Source organism: Peromyscus leucopus, chromosome 5, assembly GCF_004664715.2.
Source record: "Peromyscus leucopus breed LL Stock chromosome 5, UCI_PerLeu_2.1, whole genome shotgun sequence".
In the NCBI taxonomy this organism is placed as follows: domain Eukaryota; kingdom Metazoa; phylum Chordata; class Mammalia; order Rodentia; family Cricetidae; genus Peromyscus; species Peromyscus leucopus.
In genome coordinates, this window is record NC_051067.1 from 9,300,177 (window position 1) to 9,313,500 (window position 13,324).

The 13,324-nt window shown below is 55.9% G+C and overlaps 2 protein-coding genes across 7 annotated transcripts; one reads left to right on the forward strand and one right to left on the reverse strand.

Annotated features, from left to right (window-relative positions):
• Nucleotides 1–2,729: 2,729 nt before the first annotated feature.
• On the reverse strand, nt 2,730–11,738 carry Tspan17 (tetraspanin 17). 6 transcript variants are annotated; one of them, XM_037205710.1, is made up of 10 exons: nt 10,745–11,468; nt 8,746–8,796; nt 8,527–8,673; nt 8,002–8,172; nt 6,063–6,188; nt 5,782–5,829; nt 4,832–4,948; nt 4,696–4,757; nt 4,037–4,194; nt 2,732–3,955 (listed from the first exon to the last, which is right to left on the reverse strand). In XM_037205710.1, the coding sequence occupies exons 1-9, from the start codon at nt 10,874–10,876 to the stop codon at nt 4,050–4,052; spliced, it is 999 nt and encodes a 332-aa protein (XP_037061605.1). In that variant the 5' UTR covers nt 10,877–11,468; the 3' UTR covers nt 2,732–3,955; nt 4,037–4,049. The 6 variants fall into 6 exon arrangements, with proteins under 6 accessions (XP_037061606.1, XP_037061607.1, XP_037061605.1 ...); XM_037205711.1 differs by having other exon boundaries at nt 2,730–4,194; nt 8,002–8,103; nt 10,745–11,474; XM_037205709.1 differs by having other exon boundaries at nt 2,732–4,194.
• LOC114689515 (basic proline-rich protein-like) lies at nt 11,583–12,361 on the forward strand. Its single transcript, XM_028863838.1, has 2 exons — nt 11,583–11,963; nt 12,143–12,361. Exons 1-2 carry the CDS (start codon nt 11,583–11,585, stop codon nt 12,359–12,361), a joined length of 600 nt encoding a protein of 199 aa, XP_028719671.1.
• Nucleotides 12,362–13,324: the final 963 nt, after the last annotated feature.

Consider the following 13,324-nt stretch of genomic DNA (forward strand, 5'->3'; position numbering starts at 1 on the left):
GACACTGAGGCTAGCCCCCACACTCCTGACACCCCAGTTGACACTGAGGCTAGCCCCCACACTCCCCCTGACACCCCAGTCGACTCTGAGGCTAGCCCCCACACTCCCCCTGACACCCCAGTCGACACTGAGGCTAGCCCTCACACTCCCCCTGACACCCCAGTCAACACTGAGGCTAGCCCCCACACTCCCACCCACCAGTTGCATCTGTAACCCCCACAGTTTCGTTCTGGTGGTGATGCTTTGTCCTCGTCCTCAGACCAGGGGACAGAAAACTCCAGCCTGTGAGGCAAATCCAATCTGTAGCCTGTTTTAACCCAGCTCCAGAGCTAAAGATAAACTTTTCCATGTTTTAATGGCAGAGAAATCAAAAGGAAGCAAAGATTTATGACAGCTGAAAATTAGATCACATCCCAGCTTCTGCATCCGCAGATCATGTCCCTGGAACCCGGCCATGGATACTTGTTTACATCCTGTCTCGGGCTGCGTTCTGCCATGGAGGCAGAACTGAGTGGCTACGTGGCTGTTGCTCTGGCTCAGAATATTTGGCTCCTGCAGACCAAGTCCGCTGACCCCCGAGGTCTGGACATCTCCATGGGAGTGTAGGGGATGGCTTCCCTTTTGTGTTCTAAGTGCTGGGAACGCTGGCAGCACACAGTAGGTGCTTAGCAAACCTGCCTGAATGAGTGGAGGTGCATGTGGAGCCTGTTGCTTCAGCCTCCTAAAGAAAGAGAACAATGACCCCACCACCACCACCATCACATTCTCCAACTCTGTCATACGGCACTACACAGTCTCCTTGAGCACTAGGACAGATATCCCTGGGGGTGTCACTTACTCAAAGTCCCTGGAGGAGACAATGAAGAGAGTGGCAAGACCTGAACTTGGCACCAGGAGGGTGGGCCTCTAAGTCTCTGGGACAGTGGCCTAGCTGGCTGATTCGAAGGATCGCTGTCACCTGCTGTGGCCAGGGTTGATGGGCTATGCTGTGTGGGTTGCACTTTGCTGCTCTCTGGTGGCCATTTGGAGAGGCTGTCACCAAGAAACATGATTTAGTTTCCTGGGACACCTTCCTTCAAACCCATCTGACCGACTTACCAGAAATGCAGGAACTTGTCAGCCTAGGCTCTCCCTCCCCGCTCCCCACTCAATCCTCCCCTGGGGGAATAGGGAGTCACAGCAAGTCCTCTGGCTACTCTGAGATCCCAGCTACCTCTCCTAGGGCTCTGGGGACACCCGGCTTGGCACTACTAGCGTGCATCCATCCTGACGGAGTTGGAAGGTGGCCTTGCTCCCTACTGACCAGGGGCCCGTCTAGAGGGATGCCCAGGGGAGCCTTGTCTGTTCCTGTGTTTTCTGCATATCTGGAAAGGCCTCTCTGGGGGTGAGGACCACTTGGTACAGAGAACTGCTCCATGAACTGCTGTGGGAATGGGAAGTGGGTCTCTAATCAACCCCAAAGTGTGCTGAGAAGTGACATGCTTTGTATCTGAAATATCCTCCCAAAAGCTCATACATTTGAAGGCTTTGTTCTTACACAGCAGTGTCCAGAGGCAAGACCTCTGGGGATGACAGGCTCATAAGAGCTCTGGCTTCATTGATGGATTAACCCACTGATGGCTTCATAACTTGGAGAGGTGACAGGAGGGGCTAGCCGGAGGGAGGGTCCTGGCACATGTCCTTGGGAGTTATGCCTTGTCCCAGGCCCCTCCCCTTGTGCTTTCTGGCTGCCCTGGGTCGAGCAGCTCTGTTCTACCATGCCCTCCCTAGCACTGTGCTCCACCTCACCACAGGCCCATAGGATGAGACCAAGCCACGATGGACCAGATTCTCTGAACCTGTGAGCCAAAAGAAACCGTTCTTCCTTTAATTTTTCTGAGGCTTCTTGTCAGAGCAAGAAGTTGACTCAGTGACAATCACATGCTTCTCAGCACATCCTCGCATCGCCAGCGACTGCTCCCTGCCTGCCTCTGCCGCAGAAGCCCCAGTCTCTGGCTAGGGCCTCCTGTGTGGGTGATGGTGTGTTTAGGATAAGCAGTGGAGGGTGCATGGAAGGATGGGTAGGCAGATGAGTGGATGGAGAACTGGAGATCTTGTAACAGGGTGAGCTCTGGAGAACTCTGGCCTGGCCCAGGTCCCCACTCCTGTACCATCTCGTCAATTTGGTTCTGGATACCCTGGCACCTTCGTTTCCTGTGCCTGTGCTCCTGCTCTTCACCCAGTCCCACCTCCTACCATCCCAGCCCCCTCACACCAAGCCCGCCACGGCCTTACAGAAGCTGTTGCCAAAACCGAGATCACTGTTCCCCAGAAATGGCACCCTTCCCAACCCTCCACCCAGGCTCCCCAGCTGTCACTCATCTTCATAGCACACATTACCAACAAAATGCTGCCTCCTCACCGTCTGTCTCCCTTGAGGAGGCAGCACGGGGCAGGGACTTTGCCCCTCCCCCTCCTGTACCACTAGTACCTAAGCAGACTCAGATCTCGCCTTTGGGGATAAAGGTAACTTTACACCCTTCACGGGTTGCTAGTTCAGTATGCAAGTCTCACCAGACCCATCAAGAAGACGCATGCAATGCCAAACTTCGGCACAAGGGGGCAGTAGGCTCTGCGTGCCTTGTATGCTCTAGGCAGCCTCCCTCCCCTCTGAGTGTTTCCTCATCAGAAAAAGAAACTGCAGTTCACAGGGGCATTGCGAGCTTTGAGGGAGAAATGAAACCATCTGAAATGAGAGAAACAATGCTTTTTGAGCTGTATTTATTGCCGTGTACACACCACCACAGCCGGTGCCATCAAGAGCTCTGTGCAGCCCATGCCAGGGGACAAGGCAACCAGGGACACACTGCCTGGTCAGCCTCCCTGGCTGCAGCTCCCAGCACCCTCACAGGGCTTAGTAGTCAGGGCCACTGTGCGTGATGCTGACACAGGAGCTGAGGCTGGGCTCTGGGTGACGCCTGCAGGTTTGAGTTAAAATCTGGCTATTTTAAAAGAGCCGCCGATTCCCAGCTTCTCTGAGATTTCTGCTGTCAGCCCTGCATCCACACACCACAGCAATTTGCTACAACTGAACAGCAGTCAGCAGCTGTGGGTGAGGACCTGTCTCGACACAGTTCCCACTGTATTCCCCTGTACTCCCAAGCGGTCATTATCATCATCCAGACTGCACATAGATACCTCATCATCACAGAACCTCTGTCTCCCTCTGTCTGGTCTCCAGTGCTAATCAAGACCCAGGCAGATCAGGTCCCACTCCTCTGTTACACTCACTGTAACTCACCGAGGGAACAGAGGGCACCAGAGCTGCGTGCGACCTTTGACCCAGCACAGGGAAAGGGGAGAGAAGGGTCATTTCACACATACCAGCCCTCTGGGCAGCCAGATCGCCTAAGCCTGAGCTGGTTTGCTTCTTTACAAGTTTGCACGCCACTCAGTGTAAGCAGGGTAGGTACTGAGGTGAGGGTGTGAGGAAAGCCAGATGCAGAGACTGTGGTGTTGATGTGCCCTCTGGTGGCCTCAAGGCACCACTGCAGGTCATGGAGAAGGTTTTTAAACCAACAGCTGGTGGACCCCAAAATAGATGCACTTCACCCTCATAGAAGCCAAGTCATGGGCTTCCGGGCACGCCCTTTGCACGATCTTCTTGCCCTCCTCCCACCACTCAGCCCTCTCCTGGACCTCCTGCCACCCACCTCAGTGCCCAGCACAACTAGGATCCACCAGCGACCCCCTCTCAGGGGTGAACTCCAGCACCCCGCTCTTCAGATCCTTTTGCCTTTCTTGAGGCTGAAACACAGAATCCCTGAGGTGTTTTCCAGGAGTAATCCACAGGGGTTGGAAAGGTCACCTCCCAGATGCTGGGGGTCAGGCACACAGAACAGGCCGGCTGAGGTGTCTCTATGTTCTGCTGAAGATGACGCTGACACTGAGAAGCTGGTGTGGCCACACAGTCATTCTGCAGGAGAAGCAGGAGATGTGGCCTTTAAGGCCAGACACCCACGTAAAAGGCTATCTCAGGTGCGTAAGTCACCCGGACCTGTGAGACCTTGCTAGGCGGTTGGGTGCAGGCCGGGGCCCTCCCTGGAGAGCTCTGAGGCGGCGCTGCCAACAGAGCCTTCGAAGATGGTGAGTATAAGCCACTGTTTTTCAAAGTGTCGTTTATTGAGTAGTTTGTAGCCACCACCATGGCTGATCCTGAGAGGCAAGGAGAGAGAAAATTCTTGGACTCATTTCAGAGGTTGTGACACTGAGACCAAGGGAGGCTTCCCGGCAGGCTCAAGGTCACATCGACTAAGGGGAGGTTGGAAACAGCAGCCTCATAAGCCCACCCCACACACAGATACACCCCACGGTAGACCAGGGGACAGAGGTGCACCCCCTACCCGCCTAGCTACACCTTCCTGCAGAGCCCTGGAAGGGCCATTACCTCACAGCAGCAGGATGGCGACTCCAGGTGCACTTACGAGTATGCACGTGCGTGTGCACACACACATACACACACCCCACACACAGAGCTCTGTGGCAAACAGCCCCGTGGCTCCCCAGTGGGCAACGCGAACCCTATCACAAAGCCTCGGGCTCGGGTCATGGCAGACGCCCCACAGGCCTTGCCATTGTGAGCGAAGCAGAGTGTCCTAAGAGGCCCCCCAGAGGCCCTTTAGGCCGGATGTGTGGCCATCACCCCGGCAGCCTCACCAGTTGGCCTTCACTGCCTTGATGTCACTCACGAGGTTCTGGGCCAAGCAGATGCCGAATATCTGTAAGACAGAGAGTGGGTAAGGAAGAGCAGAAGGCTCTGGGCAGGAGGAGGGCAAGCAGGCCACGGCTGTACCTGGAGGAGGGCAATGCCCACCAAGACCCCGGCCACCACAATCAGGTTGTCTTGCAGCCACTTCTCAAACTGGCCCACACAGCCTTTGGTGTAGATGGAGCCCTGCTGTTCAAGCTCCTGAGGACACACAGGACCAAGACTCAGCCTGCCTGCTGCTGTCTGCTGCCTCAGCTCAGATCTATACCTCATCCCTCTTCCCAAGCCCATCCCCACTCCAGTGTCCTCCCCCACTAAGTCTGTTCCCTGGAATTCTGCCACAGGGCCTTTGCACAGATGGCCCCTCCTCCTAGGGTCTTAGCCTGGCTCTCTGCTCTGAGGAGGCTTTCCCTGAGCACACAGACCCTGCCTTATCAACCTCCCAAGTTCTCATGACTGTCCACATCAATGTGTCTACTCGTTTACTGTCTCCCCTTCTTTCCTTGAGTTCGGAGACAATCCATTAGCACTGGATCACCAAGACAATCCATTAGCACTGGATCACCAAGACAATCCATTAGCACCGGATCACCAAGACAATCCATTAGCACTGGATCACCAAGACAATCCATTAGCACTGGATCACCAGGACAATCCATTAGCACTGGATCACCAGGACAATCCATTAGCACTGGATCACCAGGACAATCCATTAGCACTGGATCACCAGGACAATCCATTAGCACTGGATCACCAGGACAATCCATTAGCACTGGATCACCAGGACAATCCATTAGCACTGGATCACCAGGACAATCCATTAGCACTGGATCACCAGGACAATCCATTAGCACTGGCTGAGCAATGCCAACCACAGCAGGTGCACAGAGATGGGGTGAGCAATCAGGACCTCAGACCCATCGGGGCCAGTTCCACCCCACAGAAGCCCTGAGATCTACCAAAGGAGCTTATGAGAGGCCCTCATGCCACCCCTGTATCCAAGGTACCCTCAACCCTGTCCCCGCCCCTCTTACCAGTTTGAGTCGGATGTCATAGCCACACTGGGTGTTGAGGACATCTTCCTGAGGGGGAGACAGACCATTAGCAATGTGCTAAGGGAACACCCGTGGTCTCACTGGGCCCTGAACTAAAATGCTCTTCTTTCACAGAAAAGCAAATAGAAGCTTGGGTTTTGCCATGCCCACTCATCTGCAGCCAAACTCCAGACTTCTTAGCTCTCTCACGGACACCAGAGCACACTGGCATGCACCTCCTACTGCTTAGGGGTCCTGCCTCCTCCCAGGGCCCCACTTACCGCAGGGTCCCTAACACAGCAGGAAAAGGGCACCCCACAGCGCTCGCGGCTCGGGTTCAAGTCAGTGCAATTGAAGTAGATATTGAGGTTCCAGTCATTGGGCCCTCGGGCGCCACAGCAAGACCACTAGGGAGAGAGGAGAGCCTGGGTTTAGGGGTCCACAGCTGGCAACGGGGCCTAACCCTAGAGCCTCGCCCTCCCTGTTTGGGGCAAACCCAAAGGAGAGGGCGGGCTGGCTGGAAGGGGCAACTCCAATCCCCCCAGCAGACAGGCCTGAGCCCCTAGGAATGTGGTGAGACGCTGCTTGAAGGCTGTGGCCTCCTCGTGGACCTGAGGGGCAGGAGCAAGACCGAACCCTGAGGGGACAGAGGCACCACACATCCTCATATCTGCACTGGGTCTGCATACTTGCCCAGATTTGCAAATCCTTCACCGCAGGGACAGGAGAGGAGCCCAGCCAGCTCTCCCATCCCAATCCACTCCGAGAACGCCTGCTGGCATCATCTGAAGTCACAGCGCCCCTCGCGAACCTTCCCAGATGTTGCCATGGCAAGCCCAAGTCTGCAGGGCAGGGGCCTAATGTGCGACAGTGCAGATCCCTGGGGGGACTGTCCCAGCCACGGCAAAGATGGCTGTGAGGGCTGGGGAAGCTCCAGGGTGAGCATGAGATGGCTCCGGTGTCAGGCGCAGGCCCAGTGGCAGAGCCAGGGGCAGGACGCCTGGCCATGCGCTGTGTGCAGGTCTCCGACACCAATGAGCCAGCGTCTGCCCTGTCACCTGCTAAGAGCACTGTTCCTTCCCCTCCTCAGGGAGGCGTCAAGGTCACCGTCCAGGGGCTCCCCCTCACTACGCTCTCCATTTCAGCCCTTGCCACGGTGTGCTCTCTTCTCTCCGCTCCCCACCCCCCAACAGCCCCGTTTTCTATGTGCATCACCATCCCCCAGGACACTGCCATCACGAAGAGAACAGGCTGCACATTTTAAAAACACTGAATCTCCCCGCACCTGGCTCAGGGCCTGTCCCAGTTCCATACTGAATAGAGAAAGCAAGCACAGGGAACTTCAGGCTACATGACTGCTTCTGCCCTGGGCAGCTCCAAGGCACTGTAGAGTCCCAGTGCCAAATCTTGATAAGGTGACTGGGTGTGACAGGGTGTGGCCCTAAGGAACTGTCAGAATTGGAATGTACAGGTGGGAACGGTTTCATGGCTGTAAGTGCAGAGCTTTTAATTACAGACAGTGCACAAGACTTGATGAAAATAAGCAACTATGCTCCAGCTGGAGAGGCAGATCAGTGGTTAAGAACACTGGCTGCTTTTTTTGAGGACCCAGGTTCAATTCCCAGTACCAATGTGGTGGCTCACAACTACCTGTAACTCCAGATCCAAGGATCCAATGCCCTCTCCTGGCCTCTTCAGGTACCAGACACACATATGGTGTGCAGGCAAAACACCCGTACACATAAAATAAATAAAATTGAAAAAAGAAACTAAGCAACTATGTTGCTAGATTTTGCTCTGATGTCTGCACAAGGACAAAAATCATCCAGCAATGCATTTCTTAAAGAGTGCCTGTCACCAAACCTAAGTGGCTGAGCTGGACAAAATTTGAGGCACAGTACTGGGGCATCAGCAACATAGCCGCCCGCAGACACTCTGGGCCCAGACTGAGGAGAAAGAGAAACTTGCACTGTACATGCCATTTCTTTCTCTGGCCACAGCTTCACACACCTGTGTCCCTAAGAAGCCAGGCACAGAGAAGCCTGGGGAATAAGCAGGAGCTGGCTTCTCCTGGCACAGGGGCTCTCCTAAGTGCCTTCCCTGGCATCTGCTGGCCTGGGTGAGTGAGGAAGTGATGCACACACACAGAAAATTTGCTGTTTCTCGAGAGTGCCCATGGGGGATTGCCTGCATGGGGCCCACGATGGCTATCACACTCACGTATTCCTGAGCAAAGTCGATAAGGTTCTGAAGGTCAATATCATCCCGGTAGGCTTTGACATTGCTGTTGATGAAGAGATTGAGTTGGTCTCGAATCCAGTCCTTGAAGACAAAGGCCAGGATCCCTGTTGCCAGCTCCAGGAAGAAGATGAGGCCGAGGAACACAGAGAACTGGGTTGGGGGCACACAGACGGTAGGCATTGGAGAGGCAGGGATCTGGGGGCTCCACAGGCAAGAGCTTCCCACACCTCTGCCAAGACCCAAGGGGGCGTCAGTCTCCAGTCTCTACCCACTATTATTTGAGTGCTGCCCCCTCCTCCCAGCCCTGCAGTGTGGACCCCAGAGCCTGTGTGTGCTAGGCAAGCGCTCTACCACTGAGCTCGCCCCCTGCTCTTTAATGCTGTCTTGTGTTGACAAAAGACAGCGTGGTTTTACCTGTTTCCTGTCTGGTCACCAGGCCTAGGCAAGAACTGAATGGAAAGAGGTCAGGGGTCTCCAGTGTATCTGGGGTAGAGAGACACTTACAAACTTGAGCAGGAAGGTGTTTTCCCGGAGGGCACCAATGCAGCCAGCGAAGCCCAGCACCGACATGACACCCCCAACCACCACAAACAGCCACACAGGGTCTAGACCTCCTAGATCTGTCAGCGCCGAGATGTTGGAGAGAACGCCCTGCAACAGGGGAGTGGACAGCATGAGAGACTGACTGTGCCCCCAGCCCGCCCCTGGGCGCCGCTCTCTTACCTTCTCGCCCCAAGCCCAGAAGCCGATGGCCAGGAACAGGGCTCCCAGCACCTGCGAAAGCGGCAAGAGTTTCGAGCTGGACACCAGCACAAGGACCTACTCACACCCCTTCCTGAAGGCCATTGGGAAGCTGAGGGAAAGGGCCCAGGCTGTGAATGGGACCTGGTGGAGCACCTACCTAGGATACCTTTCAGGGAGTCTTTCCCGTAGGCTAGCTAGAGGAACTGAGGCCACCTCATGCCTCAGACTGGACATCAGCCCCTTCCTGGACTCTCCAAATAGAGCAGAATCCTGCTGAAAGCACCCCCCCCCCGAAAGCATCTGGCCTCCGGTATACTTGTGCCTTTGGGGTTGTTTGTTTGTTGGTTTGTTTGTTTTTAAGACAGGGTCTCAATGTAGCCAAGGCTGGCTATGGCTAGCCTCTAACTCATGATGTAGCTGAAGATGACCATGGGATCTTAGCCTTTTCTAGGTGCTCTACCCAGAACTCTTCTTTCCCTCTCATGCCTCCTTGCCACTCAAAGCCCAGCTGAAGCCCACCACCCTCTCCAGCCATCTGGATATCTGTTCATTTGCTCAGTATTTCCTCTACGTATGGATAAGCAATATGGGGCCAAGAGTAGGTCTGGCCTGTTCTCGGGTGTGCCTGGGACACTGAGGTGTCTGAAACAGGAGAGGAGATGTAAGGGTCTGGAGCCAGGGAGATGACAGTGTCCCAACAAGCTGAAAATGACTGTGGAAAGAAAGGAGGCTAGGAGGTTAAGGCTGGAACCCAGGATGAAGGGCCAAGATGGGGCAGAGGGGTCCGAGCAGGAGGCTGGGAAAGCGAGGAGAGGAGGAGGAAGAGAGGAGGGATGGGGTCGGGTTGAACAAGGAGAGGTTTGGGAAAAATAAAACATTAACTGGTCTCTTGTCCAAAGATGAGATAGATCAGATGGGCTGGGGCTGGAGAAGTGACGTTTGGTTGCACGCCCCATCCCCAGCACGGGGAAGGCAATTCCAGGGAGAACCCAGGACCAGGGCAGGAAAGGGTAGGTAGAGGTAAAAAGTGGACGGTGTCTCTCTACTCCAATGGTGTGTCCCTCAAAGACTGCACGTCTAGGGAGCTGCCCAGGGTCAGAAATGAGAGGGTGGTTGGCCTTGAAAATCATGGCTCTCCAAGCAAGGAACTGAGGCAAGATAATGAGAAAGATTGAGGTGATTTAGGGAACACAGGCTGCCCAGATGAGGAGTCTGTAGCTGGTGTCCAGATGGCATGGGCAGAGCCAGGAGGAGTGTCACAGACCTATAATCCCCACACTTGGGGGTGGAACATCAGGAGTTCAAGGTCCCAGACCCCTCCCCACTTCCAGATCCTCTGTCACCCTTCCATATACCTGCAGCCAGCTAGAGCTGACCTAGTTCTGCTCTGAAGCCCTGACTGCTCCATGCTGCCCAAGCTCGGGACCTCAATGTTCTGCCCACATTCACTCCTCTGCCCAGACCCTGGAACAAAGCCAGGACTACCAGATCTGCCTCCCCTGACCCCCCCCCCCCCCCCACCCCCACACACTCAGAGTTACTTCAGCTTGCTCCTCTGCCTTACCTCCTGATAAGCATCTGTCACTCTAAGCAAATGACTTAATCTCCTGGTGTCTATTCATTCAGTCCCCTATCTGTAAACTATAGATAATAATAAGGTAGTTGGGAAAATGTGCCTCATTAGAACTCCTTTAACAGGAAACTCGGTGTGATGGCTCACACCTGTAATCCCAGCACTCAGGACGCTCAGACAGCAGCCTCCAAGCCAGGAGGGGCTACGGAGAAGCCCTGCCTCCACAACCAAAACCATTATTTAATCCAATACCCAGGAAGGACAAACTCTAACACCCCCCACTCCTAGGCTGGAAAGCTGAGAGGCCCAGAGAGTAAAGGTGGCTAGCCCAAAAGCCTCCGGACAAGGCCTGCTACACTCAGGCCCTCTGACTTCCAGGGCAGGGCTCCCTGCAGCTGCCCATACCCTCCAGAGCAGAAGGCTGTGGAGATCCAAGGGCACCCACCACAAGGCAAACCCGGCAGCACGTGGGTGGAGAACAGAGTCCTTGAATCCTGCTGAAAACAAGTTGGAAAGGCCTGGCATGAAAGGGAGCATGCAGAGCCCGCTTCGGCGATAGGATGGGGGAGGAAGAAAAGAAAGATGACTTGGCAGGGCCAGGACACAGATGCCACCCTGGGAGGGAAGCCTCTCTTCTGTCAGCTATGGCATGCTGAATTCTGTTCCCGAGGGACAGCTCCCTGCTCTCCACGGGAGCTCTTTCTCCCGCGGCCAGAGAGGCCTGGGCTTTTGTCACTTCCTGCCCTCCTGGCTCACAAGCTTCTTGTCGGTGGGGTAGACTAGGGCTAGGACCCAACCGCAAGAACCTCACGCACCATGCCGGGAGCTGGTGTGGCCAGGAGGTGGGGCGGGGCTCATCCCGCAACTACCGCGCCCCTGCAGTCTTCTGACAAACGCCGCCCCCTTTTTCGCCCAAACTTGGGGCTGCAACGCAAGACTCCCAAACCTACCCTGCTGGGACTGGGTCCCGCCCCCCGCCCCCCTCCCAGTAATCCCAGTAGCTCCCTCAGAGTAGTTCTTAAGGACTGGGAATCGGGGTGGAAGGAGTCAGGAACAGTGCCCGGTCGCAAGTTCCTGGGGAGGGACTCCCCCCGCCAGAAACACAGGCTGCCTCGCCCCACTCCCCAGCGCAGGGCACGGAGCCGACCCCGCGCTCACCCAGAAGACAATGTTGAAGCCAAACAGGAAATATTTCCCGCAGCAGCCGACTTCGGGGTCCTGGAAATGCTGGTGCTTGCCTGGCATGGTGAGTGGCCACCCGCCGCCCCGGGAACCGGAGCCGGGGACCGGCCCAGCCCTCTGCGGGCCGCCCAGGCCTGGAGCCGCCCCGGGCCTAGCCCGGCGGCTGCGGCTTCATGGCCAAGGCCACACAGCGCGCCGGCCGCCCCGCCCGCCGTGGCGCCGCCCCCGGCGCTCGGACCGCCACACCCGGAGTGCGGTGCCCTCACCCGACCCCGCCTCCCCACCGCGTTCCGGGCCCGCCCACGGAGTCCGCCCACGCCCCGCCCCAGCAGGGCTCGGTCTTCACGGAGCTCCGCCCACGCCCCGCCCAAGCAGGGCTCGGTCCTCCCGGAGCCCCGCCCATGCCCCGCCCAAGACTGCCCCTAGCCAGCCGCTGCTCTCCGTGAGCCCCGCCTCTAAACCGGGTCCCGCCTCTGATCCGCCCAGACTCCGCCCCCAATCGACCTCCGTCCTTCTGGAGCTCCACCCTAGTCAGCCTCAGTTCTGAGTCACGCTCCTCCTCCTCCTTGGAGCCACGCCCCAGACTTCGTCCCCTCCCCGTCCCCCTCACTCCTCCCCAAGACCGTTCCTGGGCCATGCTCTGGCTACACCTTCAGCCAGACCAACCCCACCTCTGAGGAGCCCTCACTCTTCATCTCCCTCCCACCTGCATTGCAGCCAAGCGCCTCCATGCCTCCAGAGGCTCCAGATGAGCCAGCCATCAGCGCTGGTGAACCCAGTGCGAAGACCCTGGACCTCCAGTCTGAGGCTCAGAACAGTGGAGTCCATCCCCAGGGATGAGCGGTTGGGGATGGTGGGACCAATGGACACTGCCAAGCATCTAACACTGTGGAGTTGAATATGATCACATCAAGACCTGGGGCTGGAATGCCATGCCTGTTCCATTTTGCCTGTTTCTATCATAGCCCCTTCCCATAACAAGTAGGGCTTTTCCCGGTTTCCTTGGTATCTGGGACTCACTGGAGTCCTGCAGATCCAGATTTAGGGAAGCCTAGATCTTAAATATTTAGACTCCACGTTTATTCCAAAGTATTTATGTAGAACAGATACAAAAAGGGCCTAAGCATCATTAGCCTCAAGTAGACCCCCTTCTAACAAAACCATGATGAGGTGCAACCATCAGTAATTTCTTCATGGTGCTATGGTGTATCCACTGATGTACTTCAGCCCGCCCTAAGGCAGGAGACACAGAACCCACTGGACCCTCATCCTGTCTTGATAGGACTGTGTAAGGCTTTCTCAGTCCCCAGAGCTCACCTGTCTTTACAAATCTCAATGTTTTCCCTCCAACCTACTCCAGGACTTGGGGTATAGTGGGTAGGGAGGGCAGTTGATCCTAGGACCAAGTCACAGTTGGTCTAGGGAAGGGACAGGGTTTAGCATGGGCACCCAAACTACAGATCTGGTGAGGGGTAACCCATAAGTTTTTGTGCTTACAAAGAACTGAACTACTCTTAACATCTCCCAAGCAGAAGAGCGTGCCTCGAGCCACCCGGTCCTCTTCCCAGGCAGGCACAGAGAAGTGTTGGCCACGGGATTCTCCTGTCCTCATTTGGCGGGGTTGAGCCAGGACTTTGCTTCACCCTGCCTTTGCCAAATGGCCACACACAGAGCTAGGGATCGAGTGTGGTTTATAAGTATTGGCCAGCTGCCACAGGACTGGGCCCAACAAATGTTGAAGAAGACTATTATGAATCCAGACACAATGGTGAACTCCTGTAATCCCAGTTATTTAGTCTGGAG

Excerpts from the sequence above, each read along its gene's own strand:
- Tspan17 (XM_037205710.1), bottom strand. The coding sequence starts at position 10,876 with ATGCTCCCTTTCATGCCAGGCCTTTCCAACTTGTTTTCAGCAGGATTC. Across the intron at positions 8,173-8,526 it reads ACACCTTCCTGCTCAAGTTT|TTCTCTGTGTTCCTCGGCCT; the intron begins GTAAGTGTCTCT and ends CCCCCAACCCAG. Across the intron at positions 4,195-4,695 it reads AAGGCAGTGAAGGCCAACTG|GATCAGCCATGGTGGTGGCT; the intron begins GTGAGGCTGCCG and ends CTTGCCTCTCAG.
- LOC114689515 (XM_028863838.1), top strand. The coding sequence starts at position 11,583 with ATGGTGAGTGGCCACCCGCCGCCCCGGGAACCGGAGCCGGGGACCGGC. Across the intron at positions 11,964-12,142 it reads CTAGCCAGCCGCTGCTCTCC|ACCGTTCCTGGGCCATGCTC; the intron begins GTGAGCCCCGCC and ends CTCCTCCCCAAG.